This window comes from Arvicola amphibius, chromosome 7, assembly GCF_903992535.2.
Source record: "Arvicola amphibius chromosome 7, mArvAmp1.2, whole genome shotgun sequence".
Lineage (NCBI taxonomy): Eukaryota > Metazoa > Chordata > Mammalia > Rodentia > Cricetidae > Arvicola > Arvicola amphibius.
The window spans coordinates 48,018,933-48,037,676 of record NC_052053.1 but is presented as its reverse complement, the minus strand read 5'-3'; the positions used below and the strand labels follow the sequence as shown (position 1 = coordinate 48,037,676).

At 50.9% G+C, this 18,744-nt stretch overlaps 1 protein-coding gene across 7 annotated transcripts in view; it reads left to right on the top strand.

Annotated features, from left to right (window-relative positions):
* The window catches only part of Zer1 (zyg-11 related cell cycle regulator), a 39,625-nt gene that overhangs the window by 10,714 nt on the left and 10,167 nt on the right, over positions 1 to 18,744 (top strand). For 3 of the 7 annotated variants that reach the window (XM_038337946.1, XM_038337943.1, XM_038337944.1), the window contains 5 exons: positions 14,052 to 14,300; positions 16,031 to 16,181; positions 16,289 to 16,725; positions 16,991 to 17,167; positions 18,486 to 18,600. In XM_038337946.1, the coding sequence (XP_038193874.1) occupies positions 14,143 to 14,300; positions 16,031 to 16,181; positions 16,289 to 16,725; positions 16,991 to 17,167; positions 18,486 to 18,600 (1,038 nt within the window). In that variant the 5' untranslated portion in view covers positions 14,052 to 14,142. Of the gene's footprint in view, positions 1 to 3,060; positions 3,504 to 4,664; positions 4,690 to 14,051; positions 14,301 to 16,030; positions 16,182 to 16,288; positions 16,726 to 16,990; positions 17,168 to 18,485; positions 18,601 to 18,744 lie in introns of those variants that run through there. The other 4 variants (XM_038337945.1, XM_038337942.1, XM_038337949.2 and 1 more) reach the window with 4 other exon arrangements.

The following is an 18,744-nucleotide window of genomic DNA, read 5'->3' as shown; positions in this document are numbered from 1 at the left end:
CAGAAGCAGGCAGATCTCTGAGTTTGAGGCCAGCCTGGTCTACAGAGTCAGTTCCAGAACAGCTAACTCTACACAGGAAAACCCTGTCTCAAAATACAAAAATCAAATAACAAAAGAAGAAAGCTAAGCAAGCCATGAGGTGCACCCTTCATGGCCTCTGCATCAGCTCCCGCCTCCAGGCTCCTGCCCTGTTTGGGTTCCTGTCCTGACTTCCTCCAGGGATGGACAGTGATGTGGAAGTATCAGCCCAGTAAACCCTTTCCTCTCCAGCTTGCTTTTGGTCATGGTGTTTCAGCACAGCAATCGTAACCATAACTAAGACAGTCATGGATGTAGAATTGTTTCAATATGCTGTTGTGTTAGGTTTGCCATAGGTAAGGGTGTTGTGTGACAAAATTTTTCTGGAGAGCTACGACACACACATCTACCCACCCGAGATAGGGAATTCGTGCCAAACCAAAGTGCAGACACCACCACGGTCCAACCTGAAGTGTTGAGTTTTATTGGGGTTAAAGGAATATGGGTGAGGGGTTACTCACAGGAACAGAAATGACTCAAGAGACAGCTGCATCACCAAGGCCCACCCCTGCATGGGTGACAGCTGACAAAGCTGGGAACCTGGAACACACTGCATAGTTTGCACGCCCTCAACAGGCAGGTGTCCAAGTGTTTCAGTTGCTCCAAACCTCTTCCAGGCAGCTGGTCTGGTCTGAGTCTTGTTTTATTCTCTGAGAACCTTTGCAGTTCAGAGAGGAATTCTCAGCTTTTTATTGTTTACTCTGGCAGGGAGGGGCTTAGTGAAGCTGGTTAGTTTCAGGGGCTTCCTGAAACCATGAGTTGTTTACTGTCCTGCTTAAGGTATCTAGACAGGGTTTCTTTGTGTAGTCTGTGCTGTCCTGGAACTCAGTCTGTAGACCAGGCTGGCCTCGAACTGACAGAGATCTGCCTGCCTCTGCCTCCTGAGTTCTAGGATCAAAGGTGTGCACCACTACTGCCAGGCATATGCATCCTTTTTGTATTTTGACAAGAAATCTTATAGCTTAGTGGTAGAATTCTTGTATGCCTTGGGACTTGGATTTGAGACCTAGCATCACCTCCCTCCTTCTTCCCCACGCCCATCCCCCAGAGTTCCTCAAGAAAAAAGTATTGTACATCAGATATGGATAGCAGTGAGAAAACTGTTTGAGTTCAGCCAGGTGGTGGTGGCGCATGCTTTTAATCCCAGCACTCGGAAGATAGAAGAAGCAAATGGATCTCTGAGTTCAAGACCGGCCTGGTATACAGAGAGAGTTCCAGGACAGTCAGGACTACACACAGGGAAACCCTGTCTCAAAAAACAATTTTTTTAAAAAAAGTTTAATTTTACCAACTTATTGTTTGAGCCCACTTGTTGTAGAATATTATTTTAAGATGTGTTACATTTGTTTATGCTGTGGAACGTTTAATGATGCAAAGATGTGTTGCATTTTTATGATGCATTTTGTTTGTTTTTTCAAGACAGGGTTTCTCTGTAGCTTTGGAGCCTGACCTGGAACTAGCTCTTGTAGACCAGGCTGGTCTCGAACTCACAGAGATCCGCCTGCCTCTGCCTCCCGAGTGCTGTGATTAAAGGCGTGCGCCACCACCGCCCGGCTGGCTATGTTACATTTCTATAACTCCATGAAGCTGTGTCTAAAATACCTGATGGTCTAATAAAGAGCTAAACAGCCGATGACGAGGCAGGAGAAAGGATAGGTGGGGCTGGCAGGGAGAGAGAATAAATATGAGGAGAACTCTGGGAGGAGAGAAGGAGAAAGAAAAGGAAGAGAGGAGGCAGCTAGGGGCCAGCTGCCCAGTCACCCGTCTAGCCACAGAGGGAGTGAGAGTGAGATGCACAGAAGTAGGGTAAGATGAGAAAAGCTAGAAACAAGCCAAGCTAAGGCCGGGCGTTTGTAAGAATAGGCCTCCGTGTATGATTTAGTTGGGAGCTGGGTGGCGGGCCCCCTAAGAGCCAAAGAGTAAAGAACAACAAACAACAAAAACTGATTTAAGCTGTGCACTATCTGAACGGGAGAGATGAAGGAAGAAACTGACCGAGAGACTGGGTAAGGAGAGAGGGTAGGTCAGGAAAGTCTGGATGCCCTGATGAGATTTATGGTTTTGGGAAACCCACTCTTGGATTGTGGGACTGCAGAGGGAATGAGGAGATTTGTGGTAGGAGGCCATGGCAGAAGTTAGGAGAAATGGTGATGGGAGCCGGTGAGATGACTCAGCAGATAGGGGTGCTTGGCACCAAGCTAGACGACTAGGGTTCGATTCCTGGAACCCACATGGTGGACTTAAAAGAGAACCATCTCTAGTAAACAGTCCTCTGACCCCCTACATATGCACACACGTGTGCACAAATGTAAATAAATGGAAAAAACATTATCTTAGAAAGAATGAAAAGGATAAGCAGGAGAGATAGTCTGGTTCCCAGCACACTGGAGAACGTAAGGCCACCTATAACTTCATCTCCACAGGCACCTGCAGTCCCGTGCATACACCCCCACTCACACATATACACATTATTAAAAATAATAAACATTTTTGTTTGTTGTTTTTTTTTCGAGACAGGGTTTCTCTGCAGCTTTAGAGCCTGTCCTAGAACTAGCTCTTGTAGACCAGGCTGGTCTCGAACTCACAGAGATCAGCCTGCCTCTGCCTCCCGAGTGCTGGGATTAAAGGCGTGCGCCACCGCCCGGCCAATAATAAACATTTTTGAAAAATAAAATGATGGACAGAAGTTGGGCACTATTGAAGGAAGAGAAGCAACTGTTAAGAGATTCTTGGTGACTAGAAGGAAATGCAGGGGCCAAGGAAGGCCTCAAGCTTAGCTTGCTGTCTGACAGCTCCTGGGTGAGTGGCCCTTGTCATGAAGGAGAGGGAGGAGCAGACTTGAGGGGCAGTGTGGTGGCTGCATGGAGACAGCCCAAAAGGCGTCGGATTGGACGCCGCGTGAGTCAGCGCTGACGAGGGAAGGTGGAGTCAGTCCCGTCCTGAACCCCGCTCCTGAGAGACAGCCCTTCTCTGGAAGGGACCCTGAGAGCTAACTTGGGGGACGCAGGCCTCAGCACGGGCAGGAGCAGCCCACAGGGCCCGGAACCTTAGGCCGCTGCCGCCCACATTCGCGGCGGGACACGACAGGGGAACCCCTCCTCTGTTGCTAAGGGGCGGCCCGGAAGTGACGCTTTGTTGACAGCACACCGGCAGCCACAGGCTCTCGAAGCGGTCGAAGCAGGACCGGGGGGAGGGGCTGGGCCCGGAGCCAGCAGCCGGCGGCCCTCAGCGGCCCGAGGGCAAGAGAACGGCCTCCGTCCGGGACTCAGGCCGCAGCATTCCCGCCCTGCCCCGCCCCGCCGACCGGACCCGGACCGGATCCGACCTCCTGCATCGCTCTGGCAGCGGATTCCCCAGGGCCGCGGCCTCTGCTTGTAAGCCTGCGAAGCATCCCGTCTCCCCGCTGAGGGCCGCCCCCTCCCAGGGTATGTCCGAGCTGCCGAGCCAACAGACGGACCTGCATCCTCCTCCTCCCCCGCCTCAGGATCTTAGCAGTGCCTCGGCGACCCCCTGCAGGACCACCTCGGCCAGGGTTGGGAGGGCTCTCGTCGCCTCCCGCCCTGGTCTGAGAAACCTGCCTTGAAAATTGAGCTCTCTCCACAAGGAGAACGACGCTCGTTTGTGCAAGATGGGGGAATCTGTGTAGCGTTTACAAGGCCGGCCTCTGCCCCTCCTACCTGTTGGATGAGCTTAGGTCTCCTTCCAAAATCCAAGCTGTGCTACTTAAAAGCTTAGGGATGGCTTGGCTTCTGGACCAGCTCCCAAAATGGGATGGCAAGATGCGAGAGGGTTCAACAGGGGAGAAAAAGGGCGGGTGGGCTCGCAAGCTGAAGACCACGGGCGCCATGGTTGAGGTGAAAGTGAAGCTGACTGTTCTGGCGAGCCCAGCTCTGGGTGGAACTTGATTTGGCTGCTCTTTAACCAGAGTCAGAGATTTCCCGTGTTTGTTTGTGCCTTGTGAGAGAATATTGGGGTGGGAGGCACCTAATGCCTGGGGAAAGCTGACCCGATGATGTTTCTAACAGAATGCTTCTCTTTTAGGTTCCGAGTTAGAGTGACCATGGGAGCTAGCATTGAAAGGGGTCACAGGAAACTATGCTTAGACCCAGAGGGGGTGTCAGATGCTTTGTCGATGCACTTGGACTTATTCAGCAAATGAACGCAGAACGCGCAACGTGTAAAATAGTAATAGCTGTCATGGAGAAAGGGAAAGCAGGGAGGATCATGGAGAACAGAGACTGGGAATGGTCAGAGAAGGTATTTAATAGGGTTGCAGTCTGAGCAGAGATGAGGGAGGTAGGAAACCATTACAGCTATCTAGGGCACAGCATTCAGGAGCAGGTGCAAAGGTCCTAAGGAGAACCTACATGGACTAGAGAGGAGGAGGCAGAGTGGGCGGCAAGGGAGTCAACTGGGAACAGAAAACACAGGGAGCGTGTCAGGGGCTGCCTGTGATGCAGGGTTGACATGTAATCGTTAAAATGTTGGAGAAAATGCAGACTTATCTGAGGTGACAAATGGCCGTTGTACTTTGGCCTTGTGTTCTGAGTGCTCTTTTGCCATCTGTGCTGACCATCAGTGACCAAAATCTTTCGAAGGACAGCTCTGCAGGCAAGTCATGTCACACTACTGTTTCCTGCTTGTTAGAATGTGAGCAAGTGGCCTTGTGCCTCAGTCTTTCCATCTGTGGAGTAGGACTTCTAAGGTAGCGTGTGTGTGTGTGTGTGTGTGTGGCAGTGTGGCAGTGTGGTGGGGTATATGACAGTAAGGTCCGTCCACCCCACAGCCCTGCTTTCTACTACCAACTGGTGTATCACCCTCTCTGCCTGGCTCCCCAGCTCATAGAATTTGTAGGAATACTGGAGGAGGCTACATAGAATCTTATGACACCCCTCACTGGTAAAAGTAATGGTGTGTCCTCCGGGGTGTCTGAGAGCTTGGCTTTTTTTTTTTTTTTTTTTAACAAGGTCTCATTCTGTAGCTAGACTGACTCACTGTGTAGCCCAGGCTGACCTTGAACTCACAGCAGTCCTCCTCAGCCTCCCAAATGCTGGGCCTGCAGACGTGGGCCACCAACTCCAGCTGGTGCCCCTTACCTTTCTATTTGTTTGTTTATTTTGAGGCAGTTGCATGTAGACAAGGCTGGCCTCAAACTCATTATGTAGATCAGCCTGGTCTTGAACTCACAGAGATCTACTTGCCACTGCCTCCAGAGTGCTGGGATTAAAGGTGTGTGCCATCACTGCCTGGCCCAGTGAGGACTTTTGAAGTCAAGCTGTAAGATTCCCATCCGTCTCATAACGTAAGGTGCGAGTGCTGTCTGCCGACCTACAGCTAGTCTGGGAAGGGCACTGTGTGTTGGGCCTGCTGTGGCATCGAGTGTGTGGTCAGGTTTCAGGCGAGCCTGACTCCATCATCAGGCCTGGGTCATAGGCTGAGCAGGGCCGAGGATTTGAAAATGCAAGGGTAAGGGACGGGGTGTGACTCAGTGATAGAATCCTTGCCTGCCATCAAGTCCATCCTGTGCTCTACAAAATAAAATGTAAATGTGTAAAGTTTGAACACTCAGAAGACTAGAGCCTGGATGACAGAAGGTGTCTACGACCAGAGCCCCAAACCAGCAAGCTGGTAAACCAGGGTCTATCACTGTCCTGCCAGCTGCTCACTATATATACTTTTGTGAGTCCTTTGTTCCCCGTGGACCTCGATTTTTCCCATCTTCCTCTGAGAAAGGTGTCCTCTTGCCCTGCTGACTCTGGAGAGTGGGAGGATAAACTGAGACAAAGGCTGGACTCGCAGTGAAGAACACTTCCTGTCAGAGTCCAGGGGCAGCTAGGGCCCACTAGGCAGAGGGCTGCTCTTCGCCTCCAGGTGTGTGCTTGTTTCTAACATTTACTTATTGAAGTACCACAGCACACGTATGGAGGTCAGAGAACAACGTAGGAGAGCCAGCTCTTTCTTTCCCTCATGAAGAACCTGGGGTTCAAGCTCAGGCTTTCAACCTTGGTAGCTGACACCACTTAACCACTGAGCTATCTCGATGGCCTCTGCTTTCACTGTTTTCTTGTTTAGCCTAGCTGCTTTTGCTGTTCTTGACCCCAGAAATGGAGTTCGGAGACCCCTGTAGAGTCAGCTATTCGGGATTAATATCAAACCACTCACTGCAGTTGTGTTCTGGCTTCAGAAGTGAACAAAAAGCTGGGGATGGGGATATGACTCAAACAGTAAAAATGCTTACCTTGCAAGCATGAGGACCTGAGTTCTGTCCCCAGCACTCACATAAGAAACCATATGGTAGCTGAACGATGGTGGTGCACGCCAGTATTCAGGAGGCAGAGGCAGGTGGATCTCTGAGAGTTTGAGGCCAGCCTGGTCTTCAGAGCGAGTTCCAGGACAACCAGGGCTGTTACACAGAAATCCTGTCTTGAAAAACCAAAGGAAAAGAAAAAAAGAAGCAGTATTGTAACATGCACTTGTAAACCCAGAGATGGAGAGACAGAGACAGGAGGTCCAGCTAGCCTGTGGTTCACTTGTGATGAAGGTCCTGAGATGCATAGAGTCCCTACTTGCAGAGATGTAGAGACAGGAGGTCCAGCTAGCCTGAGGTTCACTTGTGATGAAGGTCCTGAGATGCATAGAGTCCCTACTTGCAGAGATGCAGAGACAGGAGGTCCAGCTAGCCTGAGGTTCACTTGTGATGAAGGTCCTGAGATGCATAGAGTCCCTACTTGCAGAGATGCAGAGACAGGAGGTCCAGCTAGCCTGAGGTTCACTTGTGATGAAGGTCCTGAGATGCATATAGGGTCCCTACTTGAAGCTTCTAGCTCTGGTCCATGGTGACCATGCAATCACTCACACAAGCAGATCATCTGTGGTCAGTGTGCAAGGATGCATGGAGTTGTCAGGAGGTAGCGATAGCACAGAAGGGAAGGTGAGGCTTGCATAAGACATCGTGGGCGGCACCACTGAGAACATAGCTGGGAAGCTTGAAACGCTTGGTCTTGACCCAATGAGTGGAGAGCTATCTATCTACAGAGCGGCTGAAGGCTTGGCACCCAGCCTCAGCTGCCGCACCTGCAGGCTGTAGATAGGATCCCCACCTCCTGTGAGGATGAAGGGAGCTGGTGCATATCTAGTCCTGAGCAGTGTGGGCATTAGTAGATTTGATTGCACAAACACAACCCAAGCAGTGTGGTCCTCAGCTTGCTCCAATGCCCCCACACCCCTGCCTCCACCTCAGGATTTGTTCATTGTTTCTTTATCAAGAGAGATACCAGCAGCCCAGTGGGGATGTGCATTCCTCCCTTGTCCTCTGTTCCCAGGATAATGACCCGCAGACTTAGTCTCTGTAGACTCCTATCCCAGTCCTTACCTGCACCTCTGCCCGCTGGAGTCTCCCGGCTCATGTCTGGACTCTCTTCACAGAAGCCTTCTGTCCCTAAACTCCAGCCGAGGAGCCACCCCTTCCTGGAAAGGGCATTTGTTTGGGGAGCTCATGGGTTGACATGTCACAGGATGGGCATTGCTCCCCAGACTCTCTGTCCACTAGGTGTCAGGATGTTGCGGGGTCCCTTGCTCCTTCCTGGGGACATTGGTCACTCTTTCTCTAGCTGGTTGACTGGATGAATGGAAGAGTATGATTGGTGAGTTTAGCTTTTACCCCCTTTCCCAGTCAGTTGCTATCTCAGGCTACTTTTGTCTTAGTTGTGGACCTCGGTGTTTTCATCCGCAAATGATTGGCAGTCTCTACCTCAGAGTACCATCGTGAGGTAATCCTGGCAACAGCAAACCTTTGTTCCGCCTAAATGCCAGGCACTAGTAGGCACCAAGGATGTGGGCGTGGGTGCAAGCCGCCAGTCGGTCCTCTAGAGCTGGCAGCTGTGGGGAGGGTCATAGACAAATTGTTATGCAAATGAATAGCTCTGTTGGTGCAGGGTACTGCGCTGTGATGTTTGGCTCGTTAAATAAGAAACTGTAGGAAATAAATTATGGAAGGAGCTGGGTATCTGTCTGGAAGCACCCAACATGGAGCTGGTGTGGAGGGGGCGGCTGCCTGGGCTGCTGTTGTTTTTCTCCCACCGCCCTTCCCCCTGCACCTCCTAAAGAGCCTGTGAGAGAAGAGACGCAGGGTTCTCCTCTGGTAGTCTATCAGCATCAGAGTCTCCAGTTGCCAGAATTCCAGACGGCTGGAACCTGTCACGAGAGTGGAGATCCTTAAGGTTCCAAGAAGTGGAGAGGTAGGGTGTTCTGAGCCCTCCAGGCTTTGTGCTGCTTTGTGCCAGGTGAGGGCGGCTCCTCCCTCCCCAGTTCACCCAGGACATCCCATCCCCCACACTGCAGGGTCAGCTCCTCAAAGAGGACAAACAGGGTGACCTGGGCAACAGATATTGCGGTGTCCTTTCCATGTATGCAGCCCAGCTAGAACAGGGTAGCTCTGGGGTCTGCTCAGCCCTGCAGAAAAGGTGGCTCTCTCTCTCAGCCAGCCACAAGGGTCTGCTGTGGCCCATAGGGATTCAGTAGTGTTCTGGGGACAGTGAACGCACGCTCAGCCTCATGCGACTCACACCCTGCAAGTCCTCTGTGGCTCCTGCCATGGCATTTGTTGAGACTTCCCTTCCCTCAGGCCCTGCACTTGGTATTCTGTACCCACCTCGGCTCGTTACTTGTAGCCATGGGTCTGGGCCCTTCACTCCATCCTTTCAGCCACTTTACATCCTTGCCTTCCTCCCACCTCCAGGGCTAGCTAGGGCTCCTCTCGGGGTCCTAGCTACATATCGAACCTGCCCTGACACTGCAGCTCAGAGTGGGCACAGGCCCTTCCCTGTCCTCCAGAGGACTGTCCCAGCCATGTGACTGTATCTGTGTTCTTACGTGGCTGTCTCCAGAATGTTTCATACAGGCAGGACTTGGGTACGTTCTGGGAGTTCTGTTGCAAGTCTGGCATGTCCTCAGGAGTCCAGGGCTAGGTTCATAGTTACAGGGCAGCACTGCAGAAACAGCCTGTAGGTGGTGGGGGCACACTCTTTAGTCCCAGCACTCAGGCAGCAGAGGCAGGCAGATCTCTGAGTTTGAGGCCTGTCTGGTCTGCAAGTTCCAGGACAGCCAGGGCTACACAGAGAAACTCTTGTCTCAGAAAAAAAAAATTAAAAAGAGAGAGAAAATGGGGCTGGAGAAATGGCTCACAGGTTAAGAGCACTGACTGCTCTTCCAGAGGTCCTGAGTTCAATTCTCAGCAACCACATGGTGGCTCACAGCCATCTATAATGAGATCTGATGCCCTCTTCTGGCATGCAAGCATACATGGAAGGAATGTTGTATAAATAATAAATAAATCTTTAAAAGAGAGAGAGAGAGAGAGAGAGAGAGAGAGAGAGAGAGAGAGAGAGAAGAACTAGGTAGTGGTGGTGGCACATGCCTTTAAATCCCAGCACTTGGGAGGCAGAGGCAGGTGGATCTCTGTGAGTTTGAGGTCAGCCTGGTCTGCAAGAGCTAGTTCCATTACAACTAGGACTGTTATACAGAGAAACCCTGTCTTGAAAGACCAAAAAAAACAAAAACAAAAAGAAGAAGAAGCCAGCCTGGCATCTGCCCTCTGTCTTCCATGGAAGCAGGAGGGATGAACTGGAATCTGGATTGAACCCAGGGGACCCTCAGCAGGAATATCCTAACGGGGCAGTGATGCCTCCTGGACGCTGGGATGGTAGAGTGCAGTGATGGCCAGCAGCTGCCTTGTGGGGGCAGGACACAAATGTGGCTGGGTAGTACGGGGGCACTCTTCGGGTAAAGACATCATTGTCTGAAATGGGACAGCTCTAGTAGACACAGAAGGGCTACAGGTAACTAGGCCTGCGGCTTCCTGCCATCCAGTGGATGAGCTAGGCTAGAGGGGTCAGACAGAACTTAAGAGACCAGAAAACTGGTCCCCAGGAGGGAGAAGGCCAAGCTCCTTCCTGAGTCTGGCAGGCCTGTAAGTGAAGAAGGTCGTGCCGAGGTCCAGGCAGCCCCACCATTTGTGCCATTGTCACTAGGACTGCTGAAACATGGGCCTTGTGGGGAGCCTGCTTGACAGAGAAGTGAGGGCAGCTTGGCAGAAGGTAGCGGTGAGAATCATGGCAACTGAAATCAAAGAAAGGCCGCAGAGGTGGCTCTGCAGTTAGGAGCCTTTGTTTGAGTCCCAGCACCCACATGTGGTTGCTGGGAATTGAACTGAGGACCTTTGGAAGAGCAACCAGTGCTCTTAACCTCTGAGCCATCTCTCTAGCACGTGCATGCTATTCTTAGAGACCTGAATTCAATTCCTAGCACCTGTATCAAGCAGCTCACAGGGACTCTGTCATTCTCTTTTGGCTCCATGTGTACCTGGACTTATGCACATGCCCTCCCTCCACACACATTTATATAAGTTAATATTAGAGGTGGGCATAGTGGCGCATGCCTTTAATTCCAGCAGAGACAGGAAGAGCTCTGTGAGCTCAAGGCTATCTTGGTTTACCTAGAGAGTTCCAGGCCAGTCAGGTCTATGTAGTGAGATTCTATCTATAAAATAAAACGAGGGGCTGGAGAGATGGCTCAGTGGTTAAGAGCATTGCCTGCTCTTCCAAAGGTCCTGAGTTCAATTCCCGGCAACTACATGGTGGCTCACAACCATCTGTAATAAGGTCTGGTGCCCTCTTCTGGCCTGCAGGCATACACACAGACAGAATATTGTATACATAATAAATAAATATTTTTAAAAATAAAATAAAAACGAAGCCAGGTTGTGGTAGTGCACACCTTTAATCCCAGCATTCTGGAGGCAGAGGCAGGTGGACAGGCAGATCTCTGTGAGTTCGAGGCCAGCCTGGTCTACAAGAGCTAGTTCCAGGACAGGCCCCAAAGTTAGAAAGAAATCTTTGAAATCTTAAAAACAAAAACAAAAAACTTCATCAGCAAAAGAATAGCTGATTTAAAATTTTTTTCCTCCCAAAGATGAAACCCAGTGTCTCATACATGCTAGGCAAGTGCTCCACCACTGAGCTACCCCATGTTTTTATTTTATTAACACAGGATTTTGCTAAGTTGCTCAGGCTGGTCCTGAACCTGTGATCCTCCTACCTCAGCCTCCCTAGTGCAGGCAGTGTTGCCTCTTGCTGCATGTCCTGAATAACTTAGAAGATTTAGGAGTGGACACAGGATGCCCAAAAACTGGGCAGTGCTGAGCCCACACTCATTTGGAACCTTCCTCGTGGTTCTCAATCTTCATAATGCGATGGCCCTTTAATATAGCTACTTATGTTACAGTGACCCCCAAACCAGAAAATTATTTTCATTTCTACTTCATAACTATAATTTTGCTACTGTTAATGTAAATATCTGTGTTTACAGATGGTCTTAGGTGACCCCTGTGAAAGGGTCGTGACCTATAGGTTAAGATCCACTGCTCTCACAGATATGTGACAGAGCCAAAGAGACCAGTTTGTACAAGGCAGCCTTGAGCTTGAGTTTCCTTGTCTGTCAGGCATAACCCCAGCCTTGTTTGTTGTGTGCCCTGGGAAGCATTTCCCAGCACTATCTCCCTCAGCCCTGCAGGAGAATTGTCATCCTCATCTTTTCCGATGAAGACACTGTGGTCTGGAGAGGTGACATTATTTCCCAGTGACTTACAGAATGAAGTCAAAGCAGAGATCTATCTGTCTGGCCACAGCACCTGTGCTTTTGGGGAGATGTCAGGGATTGAGCCCAAAGTCTCATGCATAGTAAGCATGGGCTCTACCACCGCACTGCATCTCCAGAACACTGAGACTTTTCTGAAGTTCAGTATCCACAGGGGATTGATTCCTGGGTTGGGTATCAAAATCCATGAATGCTCAGGTTGTCTGTATGCCCAGTGTAGTAGTACTTGTACAGAGCCCACACATCTACACAGTGAAGCAAATGCAGGTTCTCTACAAAAGCGCTCTAAACCCAGGAACTGTTTCTTGTTCACTTAAGTATAATATGAAGGTTCAGTTTGTAGTCGTTGCAGCCAGTGTTGAGTCTCTGTGAACTGGCTTGTCACCAGGATGTATCCAGATTTCCTGCAAGTGTGGGCCTCTTTCCTTGGTGCCAATCGTGGATTTTTGTTTGCTTGTTTGTTTTTGTTTTTTTGTTTTTATCGAGACAGGGCTTCTCTGTAGCTTTGGAGCCGGTCCTGGAACTCACTTGGTAGACCAGGCTGGCCTCGACCAGGCTGCCCTCAAACTCACAAAGATCTACCCACCACTGCCTCCTGAGTGCGGTTGCTGGGATTAAAGGTGTGTGCCACCACTGCCCAGCTGCCAATCATGTTTTTGTTTGCTGACCTGGAACTTGCTATGTAGACCAGCTGGCCTTGAACTCACAGAGATCCTCCTAACTGTGCCTTCTAAGTGCTGAAACTAAAGGCGTGTACCACCATACCTGACTGGTGCCAACCATTTTTAATCTTTTTTTTTTTTTTTTTTGGTTTTTCGAGACAGGGTTTCTCTGTAGCTTTAGAGCCTGTCCTGGAACTAGCTCTTGTAGACCAGGCTGGTCTTGAACTCACAGAGATCCGCCTACCTCTGCCTCCCGAGTGCTGGGATTAAAGGCGTGCGCCACCACCACCCAGCACCATTTTTAATCTTTACTGAATTGCAGCATACATGGGAATGTTCACAGTGAAGACACCTGTGGGTCCCCTCAGAGGAAGGATCAGATATGCATTGTAGTCTGTGTTCGCCTTCTCTTCCTCCTCCTTCCTCCCCCCTGAATCTCCATTAGTTGTCTAGACTTGAATGGAGCTTCGTCATCCTCTCCCTTAGTGTTCCCCCACCCTTTGCTTTCCTTTAGACCTGGAGTGGAATTAACTTCTGTGTATGTGTGACAGAAATGTCTTCACTCCAGTGCATATCAGTTTAAAATTTTTCTCTTATGATTGGCATTTTTGCTTTGTTTGGGATTTTTTGGGATTTTCGAGACAGGATTTCTCTGTGTTACAGCCGTGGCTATCCTGGAACTTACTTTGTAGACCAGGCTGGCCTCGAACTAACAGAGATCCTCCTGTATCTGCCTCTGGAGTGCTCAGGTTAACGGTGTGCACCACCACACCCTGCATTATGGTTTGCATTTGTAAGGCCTGTTATGAAATCTTAGGAGAGTGGCTAAAGAACTGGCTCAGTGATTAGGAGCACTTGCTCTTGCAGAGGACCTGGGTTTGGTTCCCAGCACCCACATGGCAGCTCACAGCCATCTGTAATCCTAGTTCTAGAAGATGTGATTTCTTTCCTGAGCTCTATGGGCACTACATGCCCCGGAGCTGGAATTCTGGTTAGCTGTGAACTACCATGGAGGTTCTGGGAACTGAATCCACGGCCTTTGCAAGAGAAGTAAATGTTCCTAACCGCTAAGCCATCTCTCCAGCCCTTTGTAAAGTAACAATTTGAGTGTAGTTCACAGGCCGTGTGTTCCAACCCCTTAAGTATCCATGTCTGTGGTTTGTAGTGTGTCATCCCTCAAAGGAAACCCCAGCTCCAGAAGCAATTGCTCCCATTCCCATCTGTCTGTGTAGAATCACCTTTTGTGGCTGCACCTTCCACAGACTGTGCTGTAACCTTCATAATTGATTTCTTCGGTTAGTGTGGCCCCGTGTTATATAAGAACTTCTGTGACTGGATAACATGCCACTTCTGTGTGAGTCACGGACTCGCTGTAGTTCAGGCTGGTCTGGATCCTTTGCTTCTGCCTCCCTCCCGGGTGCTGGGATTACAGGTTTGCACTGAACTCACTCTGTAGACCAGGCTGGCCTTGAACTCACAGAGATCTGCCTACCTCTCTCCTGAGTGCTGGGGTTAAAGGCGTGTGCCACCACCCCTGGCTTCATGCTACCTTTTAAGGTGGTCATTTGAGTGCGATGGATGGGGCTTCCCTTTCCCCACACAGAGAGTACACGCTTCTCTGCAGCTCATTTGGCTCTTTTCTCCTTCTCTTCTTCCCAGGCTGTGGCTCTGCCAATGATCTTGTGAGTGTTGAGCATTTATAGTTGCCCTTGTGGGTCCACCCTAGAGTAGCCACCTGCCTTCTCCCAGCATGGCGTCCGACACGCCTGAGTCCCTGATGGCCCTCTGTACTGACTTCTGTCTCCGGAATCTTGATGGCACCCTGGGCTACCTGCTGGACAAGGAGACCCTGCGGCTGCATCCGGACATCTTCTTGCCCAGCGAAATCTGTGACCAGCTGGTCAATGAGTGAGCAAGGGACCCAGGACGGGGGCAGGGTTGGAGTCAAGTGTGGGGGAATGAAGTGTGATCTGACGATCCAGACTACGTTCAGACCCCACAAAGGGAAACGCCTGTGAGTGTGACAGTGAGGGACAAGAGTGATGGTATGTTACCATAGAGTTACGGTTGTAGGCGCTGGTGTGTGTTCACAGGTGGGACACTTGAAAGAATAGGTATTACAGGATTATGAAGCACAGAACGTGTGTGGAGCAGCATGTGTTTTTAGGGATGAGTTAGTATAAAATCCCACATCTAAGTCAGGACATTGTGTGCTGCTCCGTGTATGTGCTCACACCTGTGCCTGCACTTCTGAACTAAGTACACATGGACATGTGTGTTTACATGTGTGCTAAGACCAGAACAACAGACCTGATCAGAGACTGAATCACCCAGATGATCTTTATGCAGCCTTCTGGTGCCCCCCTCTACCACTGCTTTGGGTGCCTACAGCACAATGTGTCTACACTCCCTGAACACTGAGGTATATTCCAGTTATCCCAAAGGGAAACCGTTAGATCAGAGAGTTTCATAGCCAGATGGGAACCAAGGACTGAGCTCAGAATGATGCTCTCAGCATTTGACGTGGGCCAGGCAGGATGCTGAACACTGTCAGCTCAGCACCAGAGCTAAGTGCATTTCCCAGGTGAAGACACTGACATCTAGGGAGAGTCAGTTACATGTGAGCTTCCCAGCTGCGAGCACTTGAGCCAAACACGGTTTCTCTGTGTAGCCTCTTCTGACCTGGAACTCACTCTGTGGACCGAGCTAGCCTCAAACTTGGAGAGCCGCCTGCGTCTGCCTCCCAAGTGCTGGGAATAAAGGCGTGCCATACCATGTCTGGTTCTTTTCTTTTTTAAAAGGGCCACCATGTAGGTGCTGGGAACTTAATACCTGTCCTCTGCAAGGACAAGTACTTTTTTTTAAAAAAATGTACTTTTATTCTTCTCTCATACATTAGATCCTGATCTCAGTTTTCCCTCCCTCCACTCCTCTCAGTCCCTAAAAACAAGTGCTCTTAACAGCTGAGCCGTCTCTCCAAACCCCTAGCCCAGGATTCATGCACAAACTGGTGTCCTAGCTAGGTAGGGTTACACTGACGGGTCAACCTCTGCCTAGCACCCAGCTCAAAACCATTTTACCTAATTTGCCTGCCCTGGAAGGGGCTGATAAGATGCCAGAAGGCTACTAAGACAAGACTGAGCTGGGCAGTGATGGCGCATGCATTTAATCCAGCAATCAGGAGGCAGAGGCAGGTGGATCTCTGTGAATTCAAGGCCAACCTGGTCTACAAGAGCTAGTTCCAGGACAGGCTCCAAAGCTACAGAGAAACCCTGTCAACAAAAACAAAAAAAGAAAGGAAGGAAGGAAGGAAGGAAGCAAAGATGTGATTGGACCATGGTGGTGCTGTGGCTGAGGTAGTGGAGATCTGCAGGTGGGCTGTGCCCATGAAGAGAGGTGTCCGTGCTGTGTTTAGGCTGATGAGGGGATGTGCTTGAGGCGTGCTATTGATGATGGGAGGCTCCTTTTACCACCCTGAGGACCATCTTTTGATTCCTGTCTCCTGAAGCTTGCAGTGTGGTCACAATCTAAGCAGGTGCTGGCTGTTGGGTGATATCAGCCCTCAGGCACCTGATGTGGGCACAGAAGGCATGTCAGGCTCCTAGGCACTCCCTAAGCTAGGCTCGCTTCTCTCCCAGGTACGTGGAGCTGGTCAGTGCTGCCTGCACCTTTGAGCCCCACGAGACTTTCTTCAGCCTCTTCTCAGACCCCCGCAGCACCCGCCTCACCCGGATCCACCTCCGTGAGGACCTGGTGCAGGACCAGGACCTAGAGGCCATTCGCAAGCAGGTGAGGCCGCGCTCCCTACTGTGCAGCCCCCACCCATTCGTTCCCAGAAGCCAGGCCTGGGGTGGCACAGGGTGGGCAGAGGAGCTGAGGCTGCTGTGCTACTCCAGGACCTGGTGGAGCTGTACCTGACCAACTGCGAGAAGCTGTCTGCCAAGAGCCTGCAGACGCTGCGGAGCTTCAGCCACAGTCTGGTGTCTCTGAGCCTCTTCGGCTGCTCCAACATCTTCTATGAGGAGGACAACCCAGGCGGCTGCGAGGACGAGTGTCTCGTCAACCCCACCTGCCAGGTGCTGGTCAAGGACTTCACCTTTGAAGGCTTCAGCCGCCTGCGTTTCCTCAACCTGGGCCGCATGATTGATGGTGTCCCCGTGGAGTCACTGCTTCGGCCACTCAACTCACTGGCTGCCTTGGACCTCTCAGGCATCCAGACAAGCGATGCCACCTTCCTAACACAGTGGAAGGACAGTCTGATGTCCCTTGTGCTCTACAACATGGACCTTTCAGATGAGCACATCCGTGTGATCGTCCAGCTGCACAAGCTGCGGTGAGCTGCTCGCTCTGCCTTCGGCAGGAGGGGAGGGCAGAGGGTGGGAGAGAGAGGGAACCCTTGCATGGAACAAAGAGAGAGAGAGAGAGAGAGCCCACTCCCTAGACCACATTTCTTGCTGGATTAGAGCAATTTAAGGGATCTAAGTCCCAGCAGGGCTTTTCGCCAGAATTCCCCTGAGAAGTTGTGGCAGGCATGGGTCCTCCCCTGCTGTGACCTGAAAGAGTCAGATCCTGACCTCTGGCCCCTATCTGACCTCCAGCCACCTGGACATCTCCCGAGACCGCCTCTCCAGCTACTACAAGTTCAAGCTGACGCGGAAGGTTCTCAGCCTCTTGGTGCAGAAGCTGGGGAACCTGATGTCCCTAGACATCTCTGGCCACATGATCCTTGAGAACTGCAGCATCTCCAAGATGGAGGAGGAGGCAGGGCAGACCAGGTGAGTGCCTTGCTATGACTGCTGACAGGCTGTTATTCACTAAGCCCCAGCTAAGCACCCTGTGCCAAGGACCATGCTGGTGCTGGAAATAAGAAGCAGGTTCGTGAGGCCGGCATGCTAATGTATGCCTTTAGTCCCAGCACACAGAGACAGGGCAGGCTCATCTCTGAGTTTAAGGCCAGCCTGGGCTACATAGCTTCAGAAAGGGGCTGGGATGACTAGAGAGATGGATGACCAGTTTAAAGTATTTGTTGCTTTTCTAGAGGACCTGGGTGTGAGTCCCAATATCCGCATGATGGCTCACAGCCTGTTTGTAAGTCTGTTTCTAAGGGCCTAACATCTTCCTCTGGCCTCTGCATGCATCAGGCACACATAGGGTACAACATATATGCAAGCAAAACACCCATACCCATAAAATTAATTAAAAAAAAAAAAAAAAAGTCAAGGCCAGCAAGATGGTAAAGGTGCTTGACACTAAACCTGACAACCTGAGTTCAGGTTCAGTCCCTGGACCCAGTCCTACAAACTGCCTGCTGATTTCCACATGAGTGCTCATGTGTGAGCATGCACAAGCACACACATACACGCACACACTGAATAAATTATAGAAAGAAGCAAGTCAGGCCCTGCCCGCTGTGAGCTGGTGGGCACTGGCCTGGGAAATGCACACTTGGGGCTGCCCTAAGCAATTCTGGGTCTGTTGAGCAGATCATATTGCAGCATAGGGTCAGCATGCACAAGTCTTGGAGGCCACAGGTAGTGTGTCTGGGAAACAGACAGCACAGGCACGATGGGATGGTGGGAAGCCCAGACCATTGGACTGCTGTTCCTCAGGTGTGCACATGGCCAGTGTGTGCCTCTGGGCTTGTGGTGAGATCTAATTCCAGTCCAGCCACTATAATTGGCCTCATGCCCTCCTTCAGCCATATTTAGTGGCATGTGAAACATGTCCCTGTTAGAAGGATACCTCTCAATGGTGGCAATGGTAGCAGCTCCCATCCCATTCCTACCCCTCCATCAAGAAGTGGGGGCTGGGAATGTAGCTCAGTGTTGGAGTGCTTGCCAACCATGTACAAAGTCTTGGGCTGCATCCCCAACACAACGTAGAACAGGCATGGTAGCATGTACCTGTAATCCCAGCACTTGGGAGGTGGGGATAGGAGGATCAGGAGTTCAAGGCCAGTCTTAGCTGCTTAGTGAGTTGGGTAGGGCAGGATGAGGCTAGAAGCCCTTGTTTCTTCATCAAGGAAATACCTAGTCTGTGGGGGAGCCCTGGCTAGGTCTGCCCAGGTTGCTAACTCTGGCGTGCTCTCCCCAGCACTGAGCCTTCCAAGAGCAGCATCATGCCTTTCCGGGCTCTGAAGAGGCCACTGCAGTTCCTTGGGCTCTTTGAGACCTCCTTGTGCCGCCTCACACACATTCCAGCCTACAAAGTAAGAGGTGGGGGGTTGGGAGAGGTGGGGGAGGGGAGCAGGAGAGTGAAGGGGAAATGGGGAAGAAAGGAAGTGGCCAGGCACTGGAGCACAGCTGAGCCTGGGGATCCCATTACCTGGCCTCTTCTGGATTGTCCTTAACAT